Source organism: Drosophila erecta, unplaced genomic scaffold (genome assembly GCF_003286155.1).
Source record: "Drosophila erecta strain 14021-0224.00,06,07 unplaced genomic scaffold, DereRS2 tig00000021-arrow-pilon, whole genome shotgun sequence".
In the NCBI taxonomy this organism is placed as follows: domain Eukaryota; kingdom Metazoa; phylum Arthropoda; class Insecta; order Diptera; family Drosophilidae; genus Drosophila; species Drosophila erecta.
Genome location: NW_020825198.1, coordinates 6,055,272 through 6,076,572, shown reverse-complemented (window position 1 = coordinate 6,076,572; position 21,301 = coordinate 6,055,272). Strand labels below are relative to the sequence as shown.

General features: G+C 47.5%; 9 protein-coding genes across 9 annotated transcripts; 8 read left to right on the top strand and 1 right to left on the bottom strand.

Moving 5' to 3' along the window:
* On the top strand, positions 1 to 7,930 carry LOC6544351 (protein KIAA0100). Its single transcript, XM_015157866.2, has 10 exons — positions 1 to 182; positions 263 to 389; positions 447 to 983; positions 1,039 to 1,314; positions 1,371 to 1,514; positions 1,577 to 3,642; positions 3,700 to 4,180; positions 4,243 to 5,281; positions 5,338 to 7,439; positions 7,502 to 7,930. The coding sequence occupies exons 1-10, from the start codon at positions 130 to 132 to the stop codon at positions 7,571 to 7,573; spliced, it is 6,897 nt and encodes a 2,298-aa protein (XP_015013352.1). The 5' UTR covers positions 1 to 129; the 3' UTR covers positions 7,574 to 7,930.
* On the bottom strand, positions 7,589 to 19,767 carry LOC6545415 (trafficking protein particle complex subunit 11). The gene is made up of 10 exons (XM_001971678.3): positions 18,854 to 19,767; positions 18,567 to 18,797; positions 18,071 to 18,508; positions 17,614 to 18,012; positions 17,122 to 17,556; positions 16,827 to 17,020; positions 9,134 to 9,642; positions 8,276 to 9,070; positions 8,021 to 8,215; positions 7,589 to 7,963 (listed from the first exon to the last, which is right to left on the bottom strand). The coding sequence occupies exons 1-10, from the start codon at positions 19,591 to 19,593 to the stop codon at positions 7,937 to 7,939; spliced, it is 3,963 nt and encodes a 1,320-aa protein (XP_001971714.1). The 5' UTR covers positions 19,594 to 19,767; the 3' UTR covers positions 7,589 to 7,936.
* LOC6544349 (trypsin alpha-3) lies at positions 9,997 to 11,983 on the top strand. The gene has a single exon (XM_015157867.2). The coding sequence runs from the start codon at positions 9,997 to 9,999 to the stop codon at positions 10,831 to 10,833; it is 837 nt and encodes a 278-aa protein (XP_015013353.2). The 3' UTR covers positions 10,834 to 11,983.
* On the top strand, positions 10,014 to 12,058 carry LOC26526638 (trypsin beta). The gene has a single exon (XM_015158835.1). The coding sequence runs from the start codon at positions 10,976 to 10,978 to the stop codon at positions 11,972 to 11,974; it is 999 nt and encodes a 332-aa protein (XP_015014321.1). The 5' UTR covers positions 10,014 to 10,975; the 3' UTR covers positions 11,975 to 12,058.
* LOC6544348 (trypsin alpha-3) lies at positions 12,612 to 13,498 on the top strand. Its single transcript, XM_001971682.3, has one exon. The coding sequence runs from the start codon at positions 12,673 to 12,675 to the stop codon at positions 13,447 to 13,449; it is 777 nt and encodes a 258-aa protein (XP_001971718.1). The 5' UTR covers positions 12,612 to 12,672; the 3' UTR covers positions 13,450 to 13,498.
* Positions 13,587 to 14,451, top strand: LOC6544347 (trypsin alpha-3). The gene has a single exon (XM_001971681.3). It carries the CDS (start codon positions 13,587 to 13,589, stop codon positions 14,370 to 14,372), a length of 786 nt encoding a protein of 261 aa, XP_001971717.1. The 3' UTR covers positions 14,373 to 14,451.
* On the top strand, positions 14,574 to 15,695 carry LOC6544346 (seminase). Its single transcript, XM_001971680.3, has one exon. The coding sequence runs from the start codon at positions 14,574 to 14,576 to the stop codon at positions 15,345 to 15,347; it is 774 nt and encodes a 257-aa protein (XP_001971716.1). The 3' UTR covers positions 15,348 to 15,695.
* Positions 15,834 to 16,804, top strand: LOC6545416 (seminase). Its single transcript, XM_001971679.3, has one exon. It carries the CDS (start codon positions 15,958 to 15,960, stop codon positions 16,702 to 16,704), a length of 747 nt encoding a protein of 248 aa, XP_001971715.1. The 5' UTR covers positions 15,834 to 15,957; the 3' UTR covers positions 16,705 to 16,804.
* A 213-nt stretch (positions 19,768 to 19,980) lies between the features above and the next one.
* Positions 19,981 to 20,986, top strand: LOC6545414 (stress-associated endoplasmic reticulum protein 2). Its single transcript, XM_001971677.3, has 3 exons — positions 19,981 to 20,086; positions 20,213 to 20,329; positions 20,659 to 20,986. Exons 2-3 carry the CDS (start codon positions 20,246 to 20,248, stop codon positions 20,767 to 20,769), a joined length of 195 nt encoding a protein of 64 aa, XP_001971713.1. The 5' UTR covers positions 19,981 to 20,086; positions 20,213 to 20,245; the 3' UTR covers positions 20,770 to 20,986.
* The last annotated feature ends 315 nt before the right edge of the window (positions 20,987 to 21,301 follow it).

The window sequence follows — 21,301 nt, the reverse complement described above, 5'->3', positions numbered from 1 at the left end:
ATTTTTGAATTTTATGCACTGGTCACTCTATTGCCGCAACTAGTAAATTGTTCAGTATTTAGTCAAAAAATTTAAAAACATTAAAAACACAACCTAAATGTTGGAACACTATGGTATTTAGGCACCAACATGATGCTACAGCTGCTCCTATTCTGCCTGGCGCTCTTCATCTTCGTTTATTGGTAAGTTTTAACTGGTCTGGGGCCTCATAAATAATCCGTCATCGTTATAAACATACAACATTTATCACTTTCCATTTTAGGGTCTTGCCCACGGGCATTAGTTGGTATTTGGTCAAGAGATTTCGGGTCAAAGTACGGATTGGCCGTATTTCGCTGCCCTATTTGTCCCTGAAGAATGTGCACATCAGCAAGAGTGGATTCTCGGTGGTATGGATAATATTCGTACTCTGGTTTCCAAGCGATAAACACTTATATTTTTTACAGCAAATCGAGGAGGTGTGCCTGCGTAGCAGTTTCTTCACCACCGAGGTGACCAAACTGCTCTCCATTTACATCCGCGACATTCGCATCAACAAAGACATTCACAGTCGACAGGATGACTCCCAGGACACCTACGAACTTCGGCGGACTCAGACGTCGGAGGGCAAACCCTCGGAGGCGAAGGGTGTGCCAGATTTCCGGCAAACGAAGGTGCCGGCGAGCATTATCACATTTGCCCAGTTCATGTCAGTTCACGTGAACAACATTTCAGTGGTCTTGATGAACAATGACTTTGATCCGGGATGGTTCATCCATGCCACAGCGAAGGAGCTTCATTTAGACGGGAGTATAGTGCAGAATGCTCGTGTGCTGTTGGTTAATGCAGCCCTAAGCGAAGCCCAAGCCAAGATGTTGAGGCACTGCAGCTCTCGCCGTCAATCGCTGGAGAATCTGAACAAGATTCGGCCTTGCTTGGGCGAGGTCAGCTTCGACATGACTCTGGATGCATCGCTCTTTGCCCAAGGCCCTCTGTCCATGGATGTAAGTGATATACTTGTGTCTCCAGTGCATAACTTACATTGATCTCCGTTCGCAGACCCTTAGCCTGGTCATCAACAATGCCAAATCCGTCATCCACGGCGGACTGTACGAGTTCCTTAGTGAGGCCAAGCGAAGGACATCGACCGGTCAGCAGTCGCGACGCTCCCCACAAGCCCTAGCGCCCTCGAAGAGGTCCTACGACAATGACAACTACGAGAAACTGGCGCCCATTATACCAAAGAACTTTAACTTTAGCATTAGAGCGGCAACATTTTCGGCCGTCAAAGAAAACTCACAAAACGATTTTAGTGCCAAACTGCAGTCGTTTCAAGTATGTTAAAACCACTCCTATGAGTTCATCGATAATACTTAATGGTTTTTACACAGATCTCGGGAAAGTTTAACTCGAAAGTAACCGATGAAAAGACGTTGTTACCGTCAATGCTGGCCAAATTGGGGTTCCATCATTTAGACATTGATACCAAATATGAAAAGCTTCTCTTTGTTGAACAATTTACCATAGACTCTGTGGTAAGTAAAGACATTATGTTCCACTTAATTTATGAAATACTAATTAATGCTTAACCTTTCAGTTGGAAAAAGACATATTCAACTTGTATGTAAAACTTAAGACATTCCAAATCATATATAACCATAGTGAGATTTATGACTTTGTCAACAACAACTTCCTGGCCCGCCAGCGATCGAGGGGAGCGCAGCCCATGCAGTTGATACATAAGCAGAAATCACTGCCGGATCACTTGGACCTGGACACGGCTGTGCAGAGTAATCTCCGGGCGAGTCAGCGCCGCGAGGGAGGCGTTCTCGAGTGGATTATGCAGCGAATTGTTGTTAAAGGCTGCGCGGAACTGTTTAATGTGTCACTTCTTATGAAACTGGAAGATGAGCATATTGCTATGAGTGTGAGTCACACGAGATTCCTCTTGGAGCAGATCGAGGAAAAACGAAGTAATCTCTATGAAAACAAGTTCCTGAATTTATTGTTGAATCAGCGACAATGGAGTATGGAACTCATGGTGGAAACTCTGTGGTCAAATCTAGGAAATTCCATCAACGATACCAACAACTTGAAAAAGACTCATTCGCCTGGGTCGCCGTTTTTCCTCGGAGTGAGCTTGGTGAAGCTCTGTTCCTATGCAAACACAACTAAATTGGACATATCAGTGCACACTTTCCGCACGGAATACAGCATGCAGCTGGCGGAATTTGTGGTCAAGTCAATGGAGTGCCTTCGGCAGTACGGGGGAATAAAACCAATGACTATGTCGGGACAATCTCAGGCTAGACCAAATGCAGGCCTTACATTGTCCGTGCAGCCATCACAATCATCTACCTCACTGCGGGTGTCTGTTAAGGTCAAGGATATTACGGCCTACTTTGTCAATCATCATAATGTTTATACGCTGCTCAGTTTCTCAGAGCTAAATTTATCACGGTCCCAAAGCCTAACCACCCTAAAGCTTGAAGAGTTTCAGATGGCAATAATGCGCTCAATGACGGCTTCCTCGCTTTGCCTCACCGACTTTTCGGACGTTTTTGCCACTTGCAAAATGATACGACTGGAACATGAACAAGTTGAGGGGACACTGGGAAAGTTATCCATTTACATACCCGGCAACATGGAGGCCACGTGGAACGCTAACTTGCATATGCACCTGTTGACATTAGTGCGGGATATGCAAGACCTGAAGACAGAGCTGGCTATTCCGGCGTCGTCTGTTAAGAAAACCACTCCTAAGGGAGGACTTGTAGTGGAGTTGTCTGCAGAACGTAGCACCATCTTCGAAATAAAGTTTTCTGATCGTCACTCAATTCAGATCTTTGTGGAAAGCCTCTTCTTCAGCCAAAAGGAACGATGCATCATTTATGCGGAGAATGTGTTTGTCAAGATCGATGATCAGCACATATTTACTGTGAAAGAGCTCGATCTACAATCAGTTCCACGTCTCGAGGTACTCACCCAAGAAAGACTAAACTTTCCTGGTTTTCAACTGCCCTCCAACAAGGTGTGGGTCACCACAATTGGATCCTTTAAGGCCATTTTCCCGTATGACCACGACTTTTATAACGCAGTCAATGGAGAGTGCACATCCCACTTTAAATGGCTAAAAATGGTTCACAACTACAAAAAGAAACCTTTTACAGTGGACTCACCGCTACCCTGTGATTTGGTTATTAAGATCAAGGAGTTCTTGCTGGAAATTAGCGACGATCCCTTTGAGGTTAAACTTCGTGATAACTATGTTCTACTAGTGGATGAATACTTGGAGAGCTTGAAGCGCAAAGCGCTTTTTGATAAAAAGATTGGCGAGCTCTGCTCAGAACGTCTTTTGTTGCCATCTGGAACGATCGAGGGCCTCTATGCGAACCTGGTGAAAAAGAACTCAGAGATCTACATTCAGCGATCAAAGAAGATACGAGAAAGTGGCCCAGTTCGTACCCGACTGCTGGCCTGGATCATGACGGACGTGAATATAATGGCAATGGCGGACACCTCCATCCATGGCTACGATAATGTGACGCGTATTATGCGCGAGATCGATCACGAGAGTCCCTGGCCGGAAGAGGGTTTGGAATTCTCTACACTTTGGTGCCGCGGGGTCAACATCAGCTGTACTGAATGGAAGTTTATGCTGAGGTGGGTGGTAATATAGTGGGACAAGTTAATTCAACATTCATTTGATTATATTTTCAGGGATTTCCCACAACCAATGTTCTGCGTAAAAAGCATGCGACTGTATGGAAACCTTTGTGGAGCCGAGCAAATGGGCTCCAAGCGAGCCAAGCGCGATGTGTTCATTGACGTGGGCGAACCTTTTGGCACTGATGTGATTCAGCGCAGCATGCCCTCCCTAAAATTCTACCATGACTTTGATTGCGAACTGGAGAGCTGTAGCTACGCCTTTGGGGCGTGCTGGGAACCAGTAATGGCCCAGTGCAATCTAAGTTTTGAGAAGATATCGGCTCCCTCTAAGGATCCCTCGCCCCCTTTGCCATTTTGGGATAAGCTGCGATTGCTTTTACATGGTCGGTTGACTCTGATAGCCAAGCAATTTACAATACTCCTCCACGCCTCGCTCGATCCGTATAACACGACAGAGGAAATGGAGTTGACCTGGAACAATTGCGGGATCGTGCTGACGAATGCCAAGATTATGTTTAAAGGGGAACTTAATGTAAGCGTATTGCTTATTATTTTATAGTTGTTTGTACAAATTAAATTATGCTCTTCTTTTAGGTCACTGTACGAACCGCGTCCCGCTACGACGATTGTCGTTTACTTCATTTTCCCAATCTTAAGTTGACGATTAAGCTGAAATGGGTATGCCTGGCTAATCCCAACGACCACCATGCTGTGATGCCCTGTGCCCCAGACAAACTGCCAGAGTACTCCAGTAATCAAGTTCACGACTCCTTCCGCGCCTTCCGCTCACTTAATCTCAACATTTGGATATCGTTCGAGACTAAGCCAAAGGCGGGCGAAGATTTGGAAGTCGACATACCCAGCCTGGTGCTGTACGGCAGCACTTTGCGATGGTTTGAGAGTCTGCAACTCATTTTATCTGGTGTAACAAGGCCCACGCGACGGGGTCCGGTCTTTAACAATGTCAGACCGCGAAAGAAACCCCTTAGTCGACACTACAAGAAAGCGAACTTGCAGATGTGCTTACATAAGTTTCAAGTGCTTTACTGGATGTCCCACGCCCTCCAAAAGGGTTTCCAGTTGAATGGCCGGCGAGTGTCTTTCAGTTCTGAACACTCGCTAACCCTGAATCCTATTGACGATGGGCTCATCCATCGGCCACGAGCGGATTGGTCAACGATCTACATGAACTGCGAGCTCAACGACGCAGAGATCTGGCTTAAGAGCATTCTCACCGAAAAGATGGACAGCAGCTCTGAGAACTTGGCCAGTGCAGCAGATGCCTTCAAAATCGTGAGATTCTACTTCCTCAGCGTGGCCAAGGTTTCCTATGGACGCGAGGCACTGATACCCACGACGGCCACAAGCACGGAAGAGGATGTTAAAGCGCAGTCCACAACACCCACGCATAAATTGGTAGTCTATGACCTAAAGGGTGCCTGGACAAAGAGCAATCGAGATGTGGCTTTTGCTCTTTTTGATTCCTTCATGAAGTCACAGAAACTAAAAAACAATTTGTCCACGGAGGCGGTAAAGAGCTATCGCAAGGAGGGCCCAAACTCTGCTGTTTTGAAACATAAGCGAAGTGACAGCACCATTACCTTGTCTAGCACCAACAGCGAGGTTTTGCCAAGTGAGCTGCTAACTCATAACTTTTTAGTTTTTTTTTTCTAAAAACCTTTCTTCTAGTTTCCAACCCAAATGCATCGCTGAAAAAGGCCCCCGCTCAGATTCATGCTACAGCCATGTTGCAGCAGCTCATCGCAGAGGCGGACCACAAATTCAATGTGTATAGTGATGATCATAGCACCCAATCTAGGGAACTGCAGCTCCAGGGCTTGCAGGCATGTTCCGCTCAGGATATAATCCACGAGAACTGGTCCATCAGTCTGGTGAACTCGCAAGTACTGCTAAAAGGCTGTGAGACGTCTGGCTATGTAATTATCAGTGCTGCCAAAGCTGAAATTTTGCAGCGGGAACATCGTCCAGTTTGGCGCGAGCGCTCGCTAATTTCAAAAACCACATGGAAGGGATTGTTGGAGTGCATGCAGTACTATGCAACAGTTAGTGCGGGTGATAATAATTCCCTGTTGGAGAAGGAGATCATGTGGCTGACGGTGGACAACATTCAGGACAAGGACGAGACTGTGATCAACAACTTGCCGGACATATCACATTTGGTTGGCAGTGGGCGCAGTGTGGGCGGCGTAGTTTCAGAGACTGTTGGAGCTTTTTTGAGCGACAATTCAGGAGGTGCACAACCCGTCCAGTTGCAGCGGATTGTGTCCAAGTGTAAGTGCGAGTTCTTCTACGTGAGCTACGGCGATGCCATCGATCCAAATAGCATTACGGAGGTACCGCCACCTCCTTCAGAGGAATTGCAATCGCCATGGGAAAAACAAGACGATCCCGTAGATGCTTTCACACTCATGCATCACGACCTGGATGTATGCACCAACTCGCTGCAGTACGCCATGATCCTGGATATTGTCAACAATCTATTGCTTTACGTCGAACCCCAGCGAAAGCAGGCGGCAGAAAAGCTGACAAGGATGCGCTTTCAGCTTCAGTTGCACTCGACGGAGGATCAAAAGCGACCCATCCAGCAGAAGCAAACGGTAATCCGTAGTCTACTGATGAAGATTCGTTCGCTGGAAAAAGATACACACATGATCAGCAAAGAGCGGATTGAAGATGGCGACTCACTGGAGCTGCGTCAAGAGTACGACCATGTCCAGCAGATGATCCGGGAGAGCAAGGAGGAGCTGAACACGTTTAGCGAGGACCTGGACATGATGTTGCTCTGCTACAAGGAAACTCAGTTGTCACAGCTTAGCAAGATATCGAACGTGCGCTCCGACGAGTCGGTGACGATGGTGCGTACCAATGAGATCTGTTTCAAGCGTGCCCAGTGGCGGCTTACCGAAACGGATGGACAGATTGGCATAGCTGATCTTGTCCTTAGTGCTTTTTTATACACCAAGAAGTCCAAGAGTGACGATTCGGTGGAGCATCTGCTGGAGCTGGGCAACATACGCATGGAAAATCTTTTGCCACGAGAAATTTATCGCGATGTTTTGCTGGCCACTGAAATCCAGAAGGACATGCCCGTTGACACCCACAAGCGGGTGCTGCGTATTTTCTGCCGTGAAAAAGCTCCAGTGGGCGGCATATCCGTGAAGGAGCATTTCGAGATTAATGTGGCTCCTATTACAATTGCCATTACGAAAAAGTTCTACAGCACCATGCTGAAGTTCTGTTTCCCGGACCGCGATGCCTCCGAAACGGAGGTTAGTGACGAGCTGGATGACAACGCTTCGACTAGTTCGGCGTCCACAACGAATTTACAGGCCAAGTCATCGTCATCTTCGTCGACCAAACGTTCGGGCAAGGGAAAGAAAGGGGCCAAGGACTCCGAGTTCTATGTAAAGATCGAAAAAGATGACGTGGAGAAGATGAAGGAGCGCGCCGAGAAAAACAAGCTGTTTATCTACATCAAGATACCCGAAGTGCCTGTGCGCGTCAGCTACAAGGGTAACAAGGAGAAGAATCTAGAAGACATCACAGACTACTCACTAGTCATACCTACGCTGGAGTATCACAATGTGACATGGACCTGGCTGGACCTGCTCCTGGCCATGAAGTCGGTGAGCCGGCGGGTGATATTCTCGCAGGCCATCAAACAGAAGCTACATATCCACCAGCGGCAGCCGATTCTGTCCGCAGGGGAACGTGCAACCCCGCAAGAAGCGGAGGATAAGGCTGTGATGTTGTTCGGAAATCGCTTATTGGTAAGTTTACTACATCTGGAAGATAAGGAAGTTGTGGTCCTCACTGCTTTGTGTATTTGCAGAATGAAAATCGTAACCAGAAAAAAGGCGTGTTCAAGTTTGCCTCGAGCGGAAAGAGATCCGGAAATGATTGAAATGTTTGTGCTCTCTCAACGATATTTGTATGCTTTATTGATTTATTACTGTACGTTCAAAGGATGTACGAAAATATGTGCAGTTTGCGGTACTGGCCAAGACTTAGTACTGCTTATCTAAAACGCTGTAATCAACTAACAATAATGTCGAGTGCGTCTTGGCCCGTTTAACAATACATTATACAATACAATCACACACACTCTCAAGTATTACGCTATGCAACTCTCTAAATATAGCTATTTATGTATGTATTTTTGTTGTTAGCAATAAAGAGGGAGTAGGCGTAGTTAATTTTTACACACCAGTGATATTTGTAAACTTTAAAACACTTAAACTAAAGCGGCATTATATCAGTATCATCCCTACTTGTTCTGTTGCTTCAGAGGTGGCTGGGGGATTGAAATTAATTAGAATCGGAAGAAATCTAAACATGAGTGACCACTTACCAGCACAAAGACTCGTTTGGGCAGTGCACGCTGCACCAATTCGTCGAGCAAGGCATTCTGGCTGTCTTTCTTCTGTGGATCGGCCTTGGTATTGTACTCCAGACTCAGCACTGGTAACTCTTGCCAGCCCACTTGCAATGGATACAGGTTGTAGACCAGTTCCTTTTCCTCGTAGGCCATTATGGATATATCCAGCTGGAACGATTAACAGTTTAATTTGGGAAAAACCAAAGGAGTTCCATAAAAAGGACCAACCTGCTTGTGACCCGAGCATATAAAGTTATCCGTCTTACTGATGCTGAGGTTGGCTATCAGGTGAAGCACATGCGTCGTGGGATTCTTCAGCACCACCTTAAAGGCCATGGGCATTTTCACGAACATCTTCTCCTCGATGGTGCAGTAGATATTCAGCGGTGGCTCTGCAATGTCTAAGCCCCGGATGACGAACTTGGACTCGTTCTCTTCCATGCCATTGGCCCGTCGCCAGCGAATGCAGAACACCCCGAAAACGGGCACAGTAGAAGGATAACCCTCCAACGTGTAGATACCCTTGATAAAGCCGCGGCAGTGTCCCGTGCCCTGCACAGCTTCCAAAGCCTTGTTGTATATGAGCCGAGTGGTTTTGATTCCCTCTTGGGTATTTATTGCTTCCTCAGCCACATTGACATCATCCGAGTGCATTGAGTTGCTCATCACTCCAGCGTTGGCGACCTGCAGTGCATTGGACACAGCCGAATTGCTGTTTATGATGGTCATGGTAGTGGGTATCTTGGTCACCAGACTCTTGCTCATGTAGGCACTCATTCCGGCTGGCGGTGTGGGAGCAAGAGGCTCCTCTGAGGCAGGTTTAAGTGCGGGCCTGATAAACTTACTAACTACCGCCTTGCCCTCCAACTTGCCGCGGTGATCCAGATCTCGGGCAGTCGTCCAGTCCCGCAGAGTGGCATTCGTCCGGAGGACTATCACGCTTTCCAGTTGCTCACCGGCGCTGTACTTGTTGGTGTATTTCTTTTGCTTAAAGCTGTAGTTTGATTGCACTATGTTGTGATCCTACAAGGAAACGATATATGGCAATGAGCCTATGGTTTTTTGAATGTCCTAAACTACACTTACACATATAAAGAAGCTGTCTAGTATCTCCACATCGTTCACGGCCACCACTTCCGTGTTGGATCTGAGCAAAAAGTTCTCGCCACGATACACCTGGTTCAAAGGCTTCCTATCCATCGTGTAGAAACGTGCGGTGAACTTAAAGTCGCCGTAGCATCGCACAGTGAGCGTATCCTCTCGTGACTTTCTCAAGCGCGTCTCGTCCAGGTACTCGATCTGCACCGGGGAAATGGCAGCCAGGCTCTGGGTCACACTCTTCACCTCGTGATCGGGCGTAGATTCCGAGCTGTTCGGAGCTGTGCTCACCCGGGCATTGGTGCCACTTCCTCCTGGACCGCGATCCACATCCAAAGTGTAGCTTAGTCTCTGTTGCAGCTTGATTTCCGCCTCAGTCAGGCTGAAGATATAGAAAGTGGCCGTGTTGCTCCCGTGGGCGGACAGCTCGCCCACGTCTATTTGGATCTGAGAGTGCAGCTTTTGGCGACCCGGAGAGATATCCGTGGTGAGGAATACTAGAAGTTGCAATATTAATATGTTAATTGATGGATGCATAACATACATATATTTTATGTGCATTTTATTTTATTGCATAAATTTTTTAATTCAATTGGCATTCAAATTTAAGCGAACTGTGATGGAATTTAATAGCATCTAATGGTCGGAGCTAACAAATCAATAAGAGTAAATGTGTTCCCACTATTCGTTATCTATTTTCCAAGCCCTAAACAAACACCATCGTGCTTCCTCGTAGTAGCCTCCACCATACCAAGTTCATTGCCGTCTGTAAACACCGAAGAACAGGTGTTTTTGTAAGTGGTTTTCGTTGAGAAAGGTCAGTATCGCCCCGCTCTATAAATGATTGTGCTATGCAGCTCGTCGTTCTAGTCGTCCGACGTTCACATTACAGACGAGTCGAAATCGAGATGCAAGGTATGCTGCTGCCAGTGTTGTTGTGGATGATTTGGAGTCCGGAGTCTGCGGCTAAGGAGCTGGAACTAAGCCGAAGCCCACGTATTGTGGGTGGCCACCCGAGCGGTGTGCGGAACCAGCCGCACGTGGTTAATATCCGGCGACGTGGGAACTTCGAGTGCGGCGGTTCCCTGGTCACTCCACACTGCGTCCTGACCGCCGCCCACTGCCTTAAAGATGGCAAACCATCGGATTTTGTGGTTCGTGGCGGGGTGACCTATCTAACTGATATGCGTAACTCCCGCTATGTGAGGAAAATACTGCTGCCATCGGCCTACAACCGCGCCACATTGGACCACGACGTGGCGCTCCTCCAGCTTCAGCAACCGCTTTCAGCCTCCATTGCGAAACCCATCTCCTTGGCCGTGCGGTCTCCGCCATCTGGATCTTTCGTCCGGGTTTCCGGCTGGGGATTAACCAAAGCGAGCTCCAAGTCGCTGCCCAATCAGCTGCAAAGTGTCCATGTGCAAGTGATGCCCCAACGGGAGTGTCGGGAGTTGTATCGGGGCTACCGGAACATCACGGCCAGCATGTTCTGTGCATCCGTGCCGGGCTTAAAGGATGCATGTGCCGCGGATTCCGGAGGGCCAGTGGTCAATTCCCAAGGCATCCTTGTGGGCGTCGTGTCGTGGGGCAGGGCACATCGGTGTGCCGCCAGGGATAGTCCAGGAGTATACTCTGATGTGAGCTACCTGTCCGACTGGATAGTGGATAATATTCACAGGTACTGCTAGCTCCGCTTAGATTCTTCGACTTATTAATCAGTATTAGATAGTTAACCCTGATCGTTGATGGCACCTGGAGCTGGAATGCCATTGAAGTGGCAATGCCTGCCATTGTGACCCGTACCGTACTGTTTGCTCAGGTGATTTCTCGATGTTTTGCCAAATATCCGGCCATAAAAGCCGGGGCAAGGTCATAAGCACAACAGTTCACATCGAGATGCTTTGGCGCTGGGAGTGTCTTATTTTGGGCATGCTGCTCTTGGCCGAGCTCATCCAGTTGGGCGAAACCGTGGCAAGCAATCAGCAAAGGAGAAACAGGAGACTGAGAAGAGTCAACGGAACCAAGCAGTTGGCAGGCAGAAAAAACCAAACCGGAAACAGAAGCAAGCGCAACCAAACTACAGCGAGGAAACTCAACACCAAGGGCGTCAACCAAAACAAGAAGATCGCCACATCGAGCAAGATTCAGTCGAGGATTGTGGGTGGCACAAGCACCACCATTTCCACCACACCCTACATTGTCCAGTTGCGTCGAGGCTCGAGTCTGTGTGGTGGTTCCCTCATCGCCCAACAATGGGTTCTAACTGCCGCCCATTGTGTCAAGGGATACCGTGCCTCCGATTTCACGGTGCGCGGTGGAACCACTACTTTGGATGGCAGTGATGGCGTCACTCGCTCCGTCAGTTCCATTCACGTGGCGCCCAAGTTCACCTCGAAGAAAATGAACATGGACGCCGCTTTGCTCAAGCTGAACCAATCCCTGACGGGCACAAATATCGGAACCATATCAATGGCCAACTATCGACCCAAGGGCGGTTCAAGGGTACGCATTGCAGGATGGGGTTTGACCAAGGAAGGTAGCAAAACGGCATCCAAAACGCTGCGGACCGTACAGATAAGGGTGGTCAGGCAGCAAAAGTGCCGGAAGGAGTACCGCGGTCAGGCTACCATCACCAAGTACATGCTCTGTGCACGCGCTGCCGGCAAGGATTCCTGCAGCGGAGATTCCGGTGGCCCAGTGACCAGGAACAACACGCTCGTGGGCATCGTATCCTTTGGTTATGGGTGCGCCAGAGCCGGCTATCCAGGCGTATACACAGCCGTGTCTTCGATCCGCCAGTGGGCCACCAATATCATGGCCAACAATTGAGAATCGCAAGTTTGAGCGATATAAAATTAGAACTACCCTAGATCGTAAGGTCGTTGAAAGCTATTTGCGACATAATAAAAGTTTGTTAACTAAACACCATCTTTCATGACATTTTGCAATATGGTACTTAAAAATAAATTCTATTACTAAAGAGAGGTCTCATGATCAACAGATATATCTTGACGCAGGAAACGTTAGCCTCGCCTATAGGCAATATAAATAAATATATTAGAACAATAGAGATATGAAGACATTGGAAGTAAACACGAAACGAAAACGAAACATAAGTGGGTTTGGCAGAGAAGATAAACAACTGCCTTAAGTAAATGCAATGCAAACAGTTAACGAACTCTCAATCTAAAAATTGTTCTTAATAACAGCTTATTGTTCCTCAGATCTTAATGACGAATAACCACTTCAGACAGATCTTTAAAATATTTGTACATATATGAGGTAAACATGATTGGGAATATGCTGTCTATGAAGTCCATAACAGATTATTTTTGTTACGTACGGGATTAAATCCAAATCTAAAATGTGAGCGTTTCCGTTTAAATATCATTGATTGCGAGTTAATTAAACTTCCCAGCAAAGATGTTTGATTGAACAATTGTGCAAATGTTGAAGTCTTGTTCCGTCCGCACTTACATAATATATAATCAAGTTTCAGCTTCATTCGGTATAGTTGGATAACCGCAATGATTGACCGGTGTCTGGCTACGCTGTTCCTTGTTCTGATTTTGGTTTTCCTTTCAGCTTCGGACGCACATCCCGACAGCGTGGAGATGCAGCCCCGCATCATTGGTGGTTATGTGTCCAGCATAAAGGAGGAGAAATATCTCGTACAGGTTACCACAGCCGAGGAGCTATGTGGCGGATCATTGATCAAGCCCCGATGGGTTATCACAGCGGCTCATTGCGTTTACAACAAGACCAAAGATGACTTCAAGGTCTATGGTGGTGCCTCCAATCAGGGTGGTCCCTACGCCATCATTCGCACTGTGGATTTCATGGCGATTCGTCCAGATTTCAATCACAAAACCCTCAATATGGATGTGGCTGCCTTGCGCCTGAGTTCTGATATGATCGGAGCTAACATAGAGACCATAGCTTTGGCAGCACAATCCGTTCCAGCTCGCGCTGTGGTCAAGGTCTCGGGTTGGGGTGCCCTAAATGCCGATACGTCAGAAACTGCCATGCGGGTGCACAGTGTCCTGGTGCCCATGTGGTCACGCGCTTCCTGCGTCTCTGCTTTCAGAGGGAAACATCGCATTACTCGCTCCATGGTGTGTGCCGCGAAGCTGTACAAAAGGGATTCCTGTGACGGCGACTCGGGAGGACCTTTGGTGTATCGCGGCCAGCTGGCGGGGATTGTATCCTTTGGGTATGGTTGTGCCTCCGCCTTGCCTGGCATATACACCAGTGTGCCTGTGATCCGCAAATGGTTTCTGCGCGTCGTGGAGGAGCATTCCTGAGCGTAATCTTAAGTCTTAGCTTTAACGGTTAATAAATAGTTTAAGTTTATCTGAAGGCAATTAACTGGGGAATGCAGGAAGAGATAGTATATAATGATACATATAAACTTGCTTCCAGGCTGACACTTCCGTAGACCATGTTAAGACTCCTTATTGGACTAGCACTGCTCCATCAACTGGAGGGCAGCTCCCTCTTTACTCCTCGTCAGGGTAAAATCTTTGGAGGAAAAACAACGTTGGTGAAAGATCATTCCTTCCTGGTCAATCTTCGACGCGGTGGCAAGTTCCGTTGCGGTGGCGCCATCATCTCGCCAAACTGTGTTCTCACAGCAGCTCATTGCCTGGAGGGACGACATCACCAGGTCCGGGATTTAACTTTACATGCCCAACAACAGTGCCTTGGCGATAAGTCACCGCCGGAGCATGTGCGTTCGGCCTGGTATGTCGGCGTATCACCAAACTATTGCCGTCAACGTGGACTGGACTCCGATGTGGCAGTAATCCGATTGAGTAGTCCCTTTGACATCGCCGGCAATGCGAGCATGGTGAAGATAGACTTCAATGACCTGCCACCGCATTCAAATCTCACGGTTTTGGGTTGGGGAGCGATCAACGAGGAGGGTCACAATTGGAACCAGTGTTTGCAGGAGGCCAATGTTAAGCTCATCTCGCACAGCGAGTGCATCCAATCAGTGGGATCAGAACAGCAAAAAGTAACAAACAACATGTTTTGTGCTCGGGGGGATAACGCCAGGGATGCCTGCCAAGGTGACTCCGGTGGGCCCATAATCCACGCTGATCGCTCAGTGGGCATAGTATCGTGGGGCTACGGATGTGGCAGTGGTTATCCAGGCGTCTACACCCGCCTCAGTAGTCCAGCGATTACGTACTGGGTGAAGAGCTTTATAGAGCGACATTGCTAAAGATCTACCAATCCATTTGTTTAAACTTTAACCCAATAAATTGTTAATAAGGCAGTTATCCCATGCAGTGGTATTGCAATTGAGATATTTTTCCGAATATGCAATAATAATCCCATTAGTCGCATTTCCGGAACAGATGCAAGCCAATCACTTCGAAAACTAGAGAGCAATATACATAGTAGCCGTCAGTCTGGACACGCCATGGTTGGCTTGTGGTTGCTCTGGTGGCTCTGCCATTTAGCATTCGTCGTTCCCAGCTCCTCCAGCAGAACGCGCATAGTGGGCGGCAAGGAGACAACTATTTCGGAGGTTCCGTACCTGGTTTACCTGCGGCAAAATGGTCACTTTATCTGCGGAGGATCCCTAATCTCCACCACAGTAGTCCTAAGTGCAGCGCATTGTGTTTATGGATCCCAGCCGGTGGACTTTACGATTCATGCCGGCGCAAGTCGTTTGGAGCAAGAAGCTCCAGTGGCTCGCAATGTAGCTATGTTTCACACTTCGCCCAGCTACTCTTCCACCAACTTCGACATGGACGTAGCTTTGCTGGAGCTGCAGGAGGCCGCTTTGCTAATCCACGGTAAAGTCGCCACAATTAGTCCTTGTCGCAATCCGCCGGAGGGTAATGCGTATGCCAGGATTAGTGGTTGGGGAGTGACCCGCGAAAACGACCGTGATCCTGCCGAACAGGTCCGCACTGCCACTGTGCGAGTGCTTCCAGGAGCGGAATGTAAGCTCTCATATGCCGGAGTTGGCCAATTAAGCGATTCTATGCTATGTGCCGCCGTGCGCGGTCTCCGCGATTCTTGCTCTGGAGATTCCGGAGGTCCTTTGGTCTACCGCGGTCAGGTTTGTGGCATTGTCTCCTGGGGATTCGGCTGCGCACGACCTTCTTTTCCAGGTGTTTACACCAATGTGGCTAGCGGAAGGGTTCGTGACTTTATAGAACAAACTTTACGCAGGATTGGAAACTGAAATTGTTATGGAATGTGCTTGTTGATTTGCAATTTGTATTAATCATCTAATGATTATAGCCATTACATTTTGATCAGACAGTATTGAATCTTGTTATTTTTTAAAACTATTAGACCTCGACAAATCGTTTCCTTATTAATTGAGGTTTCATGATCACCATACCTTTGTATCGGAAACGGGCTAAATGGAACAACATTTAAACGAAATTAGAATGGCACGATGATCTTAAAAAAATACAGTTTAATCGCCAACTATTCAATGAACTAATTTATGGATTTGAACCAACGGCAGAAGGTCGGTAAAAGCGCCTAGAATACCCACATAAAGCCCCCTTGCGCAGCACTTTTTGTTGGGTTTCAGTTTCTAAAGTAAATACGATGATGGAACCCGGCGATAAGCCATACAAAATGGTTTATTAAAATAATTAGTAATTGCGCCATAAAATAATATGTGTGCTGTGTAATGATTGTTTGCTAAGAGGCATATAAATCGGAGCACAGAGCCGCGCGTATTGACTCGGAACAGCGATCGCAGCTGGCCAGCGACTCGCAAACTCGGTTGGTAGTTACATCTACCGGATACGGCAAATATCGAGGGATGGAGTGAGCTGATGGCGACGCTATGGCTCGTGCTCCACCTGATCCCACTTTGCTGGGCGGCCAGCAACGAGGCCAACAGTCGGATTGTGGGCGGTGTACCGGTGGACATTGCTAGTGTGCCCTACTTAGTGAACCTGCGCATCAGTGGGAACTTTATATGCGGCGGTTCATTGGTTACCCCACAGCATGTCGTCACCGCGGCCCACTGCGTCAAGGGAGTCGGCGCCTCTCGTATCCTAGTCGTCGCCGGGGCAACGAGACTTACGGAGACGGGTGTAAGAAGTGGTGTGGACAAGGTTTATACCCCAAAGGCTTACAACACCCGCACCCTTGCCATGGACGTGGCTGTATTGAAACTAAAAGCTCCCATCAGCGGTCCCAAAGTGTCCACAATCGAGCTGTGTAATGCTAGCTTTAAAGCTGGTGATCTGATCAAGGTCTCCGGCTGGGGAAAAATTACGGAACGGACCAAGGCAGTGTCAATGCAGGTGCGCAGCGTGGATGTGGCGCTCATTCCCCGTAAGACCTGCATGAGTCAGTATAAGCTGCGCGGAACCATCACGAACACCATGTTTTGCGCCTCAGTGCCGGGCGTCAAGGATTCCTGCGAAGGGGACTCCGGAGGACCTGCCGTCTATCAGGGTCAACTATGCGGAATTGTTTCGTGGGGCGTTGGATGTGCACGAAAAAGTTCACCGGGAGTCTATACCAATGTCAAGACTGTTAGGAGCTTTATCGACAAGGCTTTGGGCATGTGAAACCAATTAGTACAGTTTGTAGATGCTTAGCTTAAGTCGAATAAGGACTAAAATTCATAATCAAATTAAAATTTAAAGTTTTCCACTAATATAAGTTCCATTACATTTTATCTCGTACTTACCACTATTTCGAAGACCCACGGGAATACTAATGTGCACGCCCACATTCTGCAGATATACATTGTATGGATTGCTGACAGTGGTCACAACAGGATAGTACTCGTTAACCAGCATTTTTGTAGCCACCACTTCCTTTTCCTCACTTATGCCGCTATCATGTCCATGGCCAAGGTTGGTTTGCGTGTCCAAATGAAAGCTGGTATAGAAAACCGTGTTTAGTAGAGCATTAAATGCGCTGATTGCATGCAATTGTCCGGAAATAAGTCTCTGCTTCCGTTACCAATCGCTTTGACCTACGTGGGCGCAATGTAGCAAATGGGATTGATCGTCACGTTATCATCGAGATCGCGACTGCGCGTGTGATGTCGGAACAGCTGCCGTGAGTAGTTGGAGCTGCACGTGAGTAGGGCGGCTACCTGGTCAGTGCCCATGTGGGCCTCCAGTCGGACGATGCGCAGTTGAGTGTTCTCGTGAAACTGCTGTGCTTCAGTGCTGCAGAAAAGTTGGTAGTAGGAGCCGGGCTCCAATCTCATATTCTTTTCAAAGTTTTTGGGCTCCTTTAGCTGAATTTCCAGTTGCTCCTCATCCGGCTGCTTTTGGCCCCGTAGCTGCGTGAGGCTGGGAAAGCAGAAATACTTGAGGGCCTCCAGTTTGTAGCTGTTCTGGGGATTCCCCGCATCGGCTAAAATGACATGGAAGCTGCGTATTCTCAAAGGAACATCCGTGAGCACACTAAGCAGAAGGAAAAATAAGTAGATGCACATAAGTTGTAAAGAAAAGAAAACTTACCGCACTATTAGTTGCAACTGGAGCAAGTCGTCGTTGTTCAACTGAACCCGCTCGAATGTGGCACACATTTCCACTACATCGTTGACCTTATCTAAATCAATTTGAATGGGCGATTTCACGCTGGCCAGCGCACTAGTCCACAACGCCTGCGCCTCGGGCATCAGCTGAGTTTTCGGTATGGGTGGCACGCCTTGAAACACCTGCCAAAGGTTCTCCAGTATCAGAATTCGCTCCGACTGCTCGCCTTGATGGCGCAAAGACAATGCTTCAACGCTGCATGCAATGTAGTCAGCTACAGATCCCGAGAGCAACGCACAACGGAGTGTTTTAAGCAAAACATCAGTGAATATCGTAGACCATTTCTCTTGACGATAATCGGGCAGCATTAAGGAATACAAACTTGGGAAAGAATTGAAGTTAATTTTTTTGCAACGGATCAAATAAAACATAATCTTACGTCAAAGCCTTGGCATGATCCCCACTCTTCAGGTACTCCTCGGCCATGTCGATCGCTAGTTTCTTTCGAAACCTGAGGCACTTGTAAATTTTGAACTGGGCCATGGCCTGGCTGAGCAGGGCTATGATTCCCGCTGAATGGTTATAGCTGCGCTCCTGATCACATATCTGCATATTGGCTTGTTGCTCGGCCACCAGATCGCCGGTCTTAACCGCTCGGATCCCGAAAAACTCTGTGTACAGGGACAAAGGATTCTGAACCGCTGTGGATGTAGCTTCTGAGGAGGATTGAATCGCAGCATAGGCCTCCAAAGCTGCATCACGTCGCTTCATCACATATTCAGCTGCTTTGTGGTAATAGATTCCAGGGTGTTGCGTCTGTAGGGCGGGCAGTCCGTTCTTGATGGCCTCGCAAAACAGCTCAGCGAATACGGAATGTCTATAATAAAATGGTAATTAATTATGATATCTAAAGAAGTGCTACAGCTCGGTATTACTGAGTGCTTAACCAGGCGTGATGCTCAAAGGCTAGATCCTTGAAACCCACTCTAGACTTGTATTTCTCCACATGGATAATAAACTGATTAATGGCATCCCTGGGAGTCTTTAGCTTAAACATAAGCCGACAGATTTTATAGTTCAAAAATCCTGCCAGAGTCTTAATCTCCAGGCAATTGCCGTCATTGATGCGAATCTCGTCCAGATTGGCATAGGCTTGGAAATAGTGCCTGCGAGGAAATACATAATACTTAAATGCATAACGAAAAGGCTAAAGAAAACATACTTTTGGCCAGTGCTGAAATCTTGCCGCATCTCCGCCACGAACCCCAATTTGAACTGGTGCCGTATCTTCAACGATGTGTGCGCCGCCGTCAGCTGATCCCGATGGTTGCGTATCCGTTTGGACATGAGGGTGTAATAGGACTGAGCCATATCCAAGAAGGCGGACTCTAGTCGCAGGGCGTAGCCTGTAAGATGCTCTGTGTGGGGGAGAATAAACAGCATCTTGCTAGTTATTGCACAAGCGTTTGTCAGACTGGCGGCTCGCTCTGCAGCCAGCAGATCTTCGCCAGGTGGAAGCGGCGCTGCCTTTTGCAGCAGCACCAGGCACAGCCGGGTATTTCTCTCTTGCAGGGCGTTCTTTAGGGCCTGCACAATTGCCGCACACTGCACCTGCTTCTCCGTCCACTGTAGATCATTCCACTCCATATCTTGGAACAGCACCACCACCGAGGGCAGGACGTGCAGGTGCTTTAGCATCCAGTTCCGCTTGAGTATGCCTTTCGGGTGATACCACTCGTAGTTGGCCCGCTTGGGCTTGGCTACCGGAAACTCATAGTTGGGGGGCAGCAGCTTGTACTGCACGGCTGCCCGGTCTGCGGCCTTGCGTTGCAGACTGCCGCTAAACGCCTCCCAAACGGCCTTGTGCACCGACACCCGGGCCGTGTCCAGCCCACAGAAGCCAACCAGCGGCTGCGGGGTCACGAGCAGCTCCGACGGCAGGGCGGTGGCGTCCATCGTCATGGTTCCGGCCGCTCCTGCTCAGAATTGGATGAGATCGATCTCTTCGTCACCAACTGCCACTCCTCTCCTGCGCTGCAATTGATGATCTTCTCCAGCTACGTCGTCTAGGTGTGACCGTGTTCGCTTGAGGACTATGCGACTCAGTGCGACCGTGCGATGCTCCTACAATAACGGTTACTAATAGCCAGATGACTAGCTGAATGTTAAGGTACACAAATGTAAGTTATAACATAATTATGTTGGAAGGTTTTAATCTATCATATCTTTGTGCAATGATTAATTTAAATCAAATAAATCCTTACATTACATTACATGCGCATTAATAAGGCCTATGTTTTTAAAATGTTTAATGAACTCGATTAATGTTAATGCAAGTTGAATGGTACTCTGCATCCCTGACAGCCATCGTTTGCAGCCCTCGCCAATGCAGCCCTGGCAGTATACGTGTCGTGTCGTCGCTTTCTCATTCGTTTTGTTATTTTTGAGCTGAAAGGTACGGTGTTTTCTCGGACAACTGCAAAGCGACATCTTGTTCCGTTTCATTTTGAAGTGATCAATTGCACGCAAGCTGCAGCTCGAACAATTGGCAATTGACAATCAATTAATTTACTAATTTCAGTGCGATTGTGCTTCACAACAACAACACAAGAAAATGGCTCCACCACAGAGAATGCGCGTCGCCAACGAGAAGGCCAGCAAATATGTGACAATGCGTGGCAATGTACCCAAATCTTCGGTAAGTTTCGCTTAAAACTAATAGTTGAAACCACTCTGATTAAGGGAAAGTGGAGATAACAGCAAAAGGTTGATTAAAATTGCTTGATAATCAATGGCGAAAAGTGCCACGCCGTCATTGATTTTATTATTGGTCATATGTATGCATGTTTGTACACATGTGTGCGGAGGCTGGCGTGTGTATGAGACTGTTATCGGCACTTCTGGAAATTCTGATTAGATGTTGCCGTCCCATCGACGATTTCCACTAATCTCTTAATGCAATATACAATATACTCCCTATACAAGAAGTGACAAGTCAAAGCTAATCTGAACTACTCTTCTTCGCAGAAAACGAAAGAGGGCCAGTATTCCGTGGGACCTTGGCTCCTGGCGCTGTTCATCTTTGTGGTCTGCGGCTCTGCCATTTTCCAGATCATTCAGTCGATACGCGCCGCGTAAGGAAAAGCTCCAGCTCCCATATGATACACAGAGAGCAGCCGCATCTGGAGGAAGATAATAGAACTTTCCGGAACCTCCACTTGCTACTACTAACACCTTCCCTAGCTGAATAGTTCCCGGCAACATGTGCAACCAGAGGATGACCCCAAACAACTTGGCTTTATTTTCGTGTCCGCAATATCTACTCCCATAAAACACATACAAAATTTAAGTCCATTTAAAGCATTTTGCATTAATTAATTTAACTGTAAGCTCTGCAATGTGCATTCCTGCAATTCTCTCCTAAGCACTCACACAACAAAATCAACTGAATAATGATCCCTGATCATTTATAGGCGATAAATGCATTTTTAAGATGCTTCTCGGCGCAGTTTTAAATAGTGCAAAGTGTTAAAGCGTTGTTTTCTAATGCAAAGACGAGTAGAGAAGAAACTATGAGTACATACAATGATGAATATATGATAATTTTTTACCTAATCATATTTTGTTTTAATACAAGGAGATTTCTTTTAATGTTGGGTGTAAGGAAACT

Excerpts from the sequence above, each read along its gene's own strand:
- LOC6545414 (XM_001971677.3), top strand. The coding sequence starts at position 20,246 with ATGGCTCCACCACAGAGAATGCGCGTCGCCAACGAGAAGGCCAGCAAA. Across the intron at positions 20,330-20,658 it reads GCAATGTACCCAAATCTTCG|AAAACGAAAGAGGGCCAGTA; the intron begins GTAAGTTTCGCT and ends TCTTCTTCGCAG.
- LOC6544349 (XM_015157867.2), top strand. The coding sequence starts at position 9,997 with ATGCAGCTCGTCGTTCTAGTCGTCCGACGTTCACATTACAGACGAGTC.
- LOC6544347 (XM_001971681.3), top strand. The coding sequence starts at position 13,587 with ATGTTAAGACTCCTTATTGGACTAGCACTGCTCCATCAACTGGAGGGC.
- LOC6544351 (XM_015157866.2), top strand. The coding sequence starts at position 130 with ATGATGCTACAGCTGCTCCTATTCTGCCTGGCGCTCTTCATCTTCGTT. Across the intron at positions 390-446 it reads GCAAGAGTGGATTCTCGGTG|CAAATCGAGGAGGTGTGCCT; the intron begins GTATGGATAATA and ends TATTTTTTACAG. Across the intron at positions 4,181-4,242 it reads TGTTTAAAGGGGAACTTAAT|GTCACTGTACGAACCGCGTC; the intron begins GTAAGCGTATTG and ends CTCTTCTTTTAG.
- LOC6545415 (XM_001971678.3), bottom strand. The coding sequence starts at position 19,593 with ATGACGATGGACGCCACCGCCCTGCCGTCGGAGCTGCTCGTGACCCCG. Across the intron at positions 9,071-9,133 it reads TAGACAGCTTCTTTATATGT|GATCACAACATAGTGCAATC; the intron begins GTAAGTGTAGTT and ends GTTTCCTTGTAG. Across the intron at positions 8,216-8,275 it reads TATGCTCGGGTCACAAGCAG|CTGGATATATCCATAATGGC; the intron begins GTTGGTCCTTTT and ends TAATCGTTCCAG.
- LOC6544346 (XM_001971680.3), top strand. The coding sequence starts at position 14,574 with ATGGTTGGCTTGTGGTTGCTCTGGTGGCTCTGCCATTTAGCATTCGTC.
- LOC26526638 (XM_015158835.1), top strand. The coding sequence starts at position 10,976 with ATGTTTTGCCAAATATCCGGCCATAAAAGCCGGGGCAAGGTCATAAGC.
- LOC6545416 (XM_001971679.3), top strand. The coding sequence starts at position 15,958 with ATGGCGACGCTATGGCTCGTGCTCCACCTGATCCCACTTTGCTGGGCG.
- LOC6544348 (XM_001971682.3), top strand. The coding sequence starts at position 12,673 with ATGATTGACCGGTGTCTGGCTACGCTGTTCCTTGTTCTGATTTTGGTT.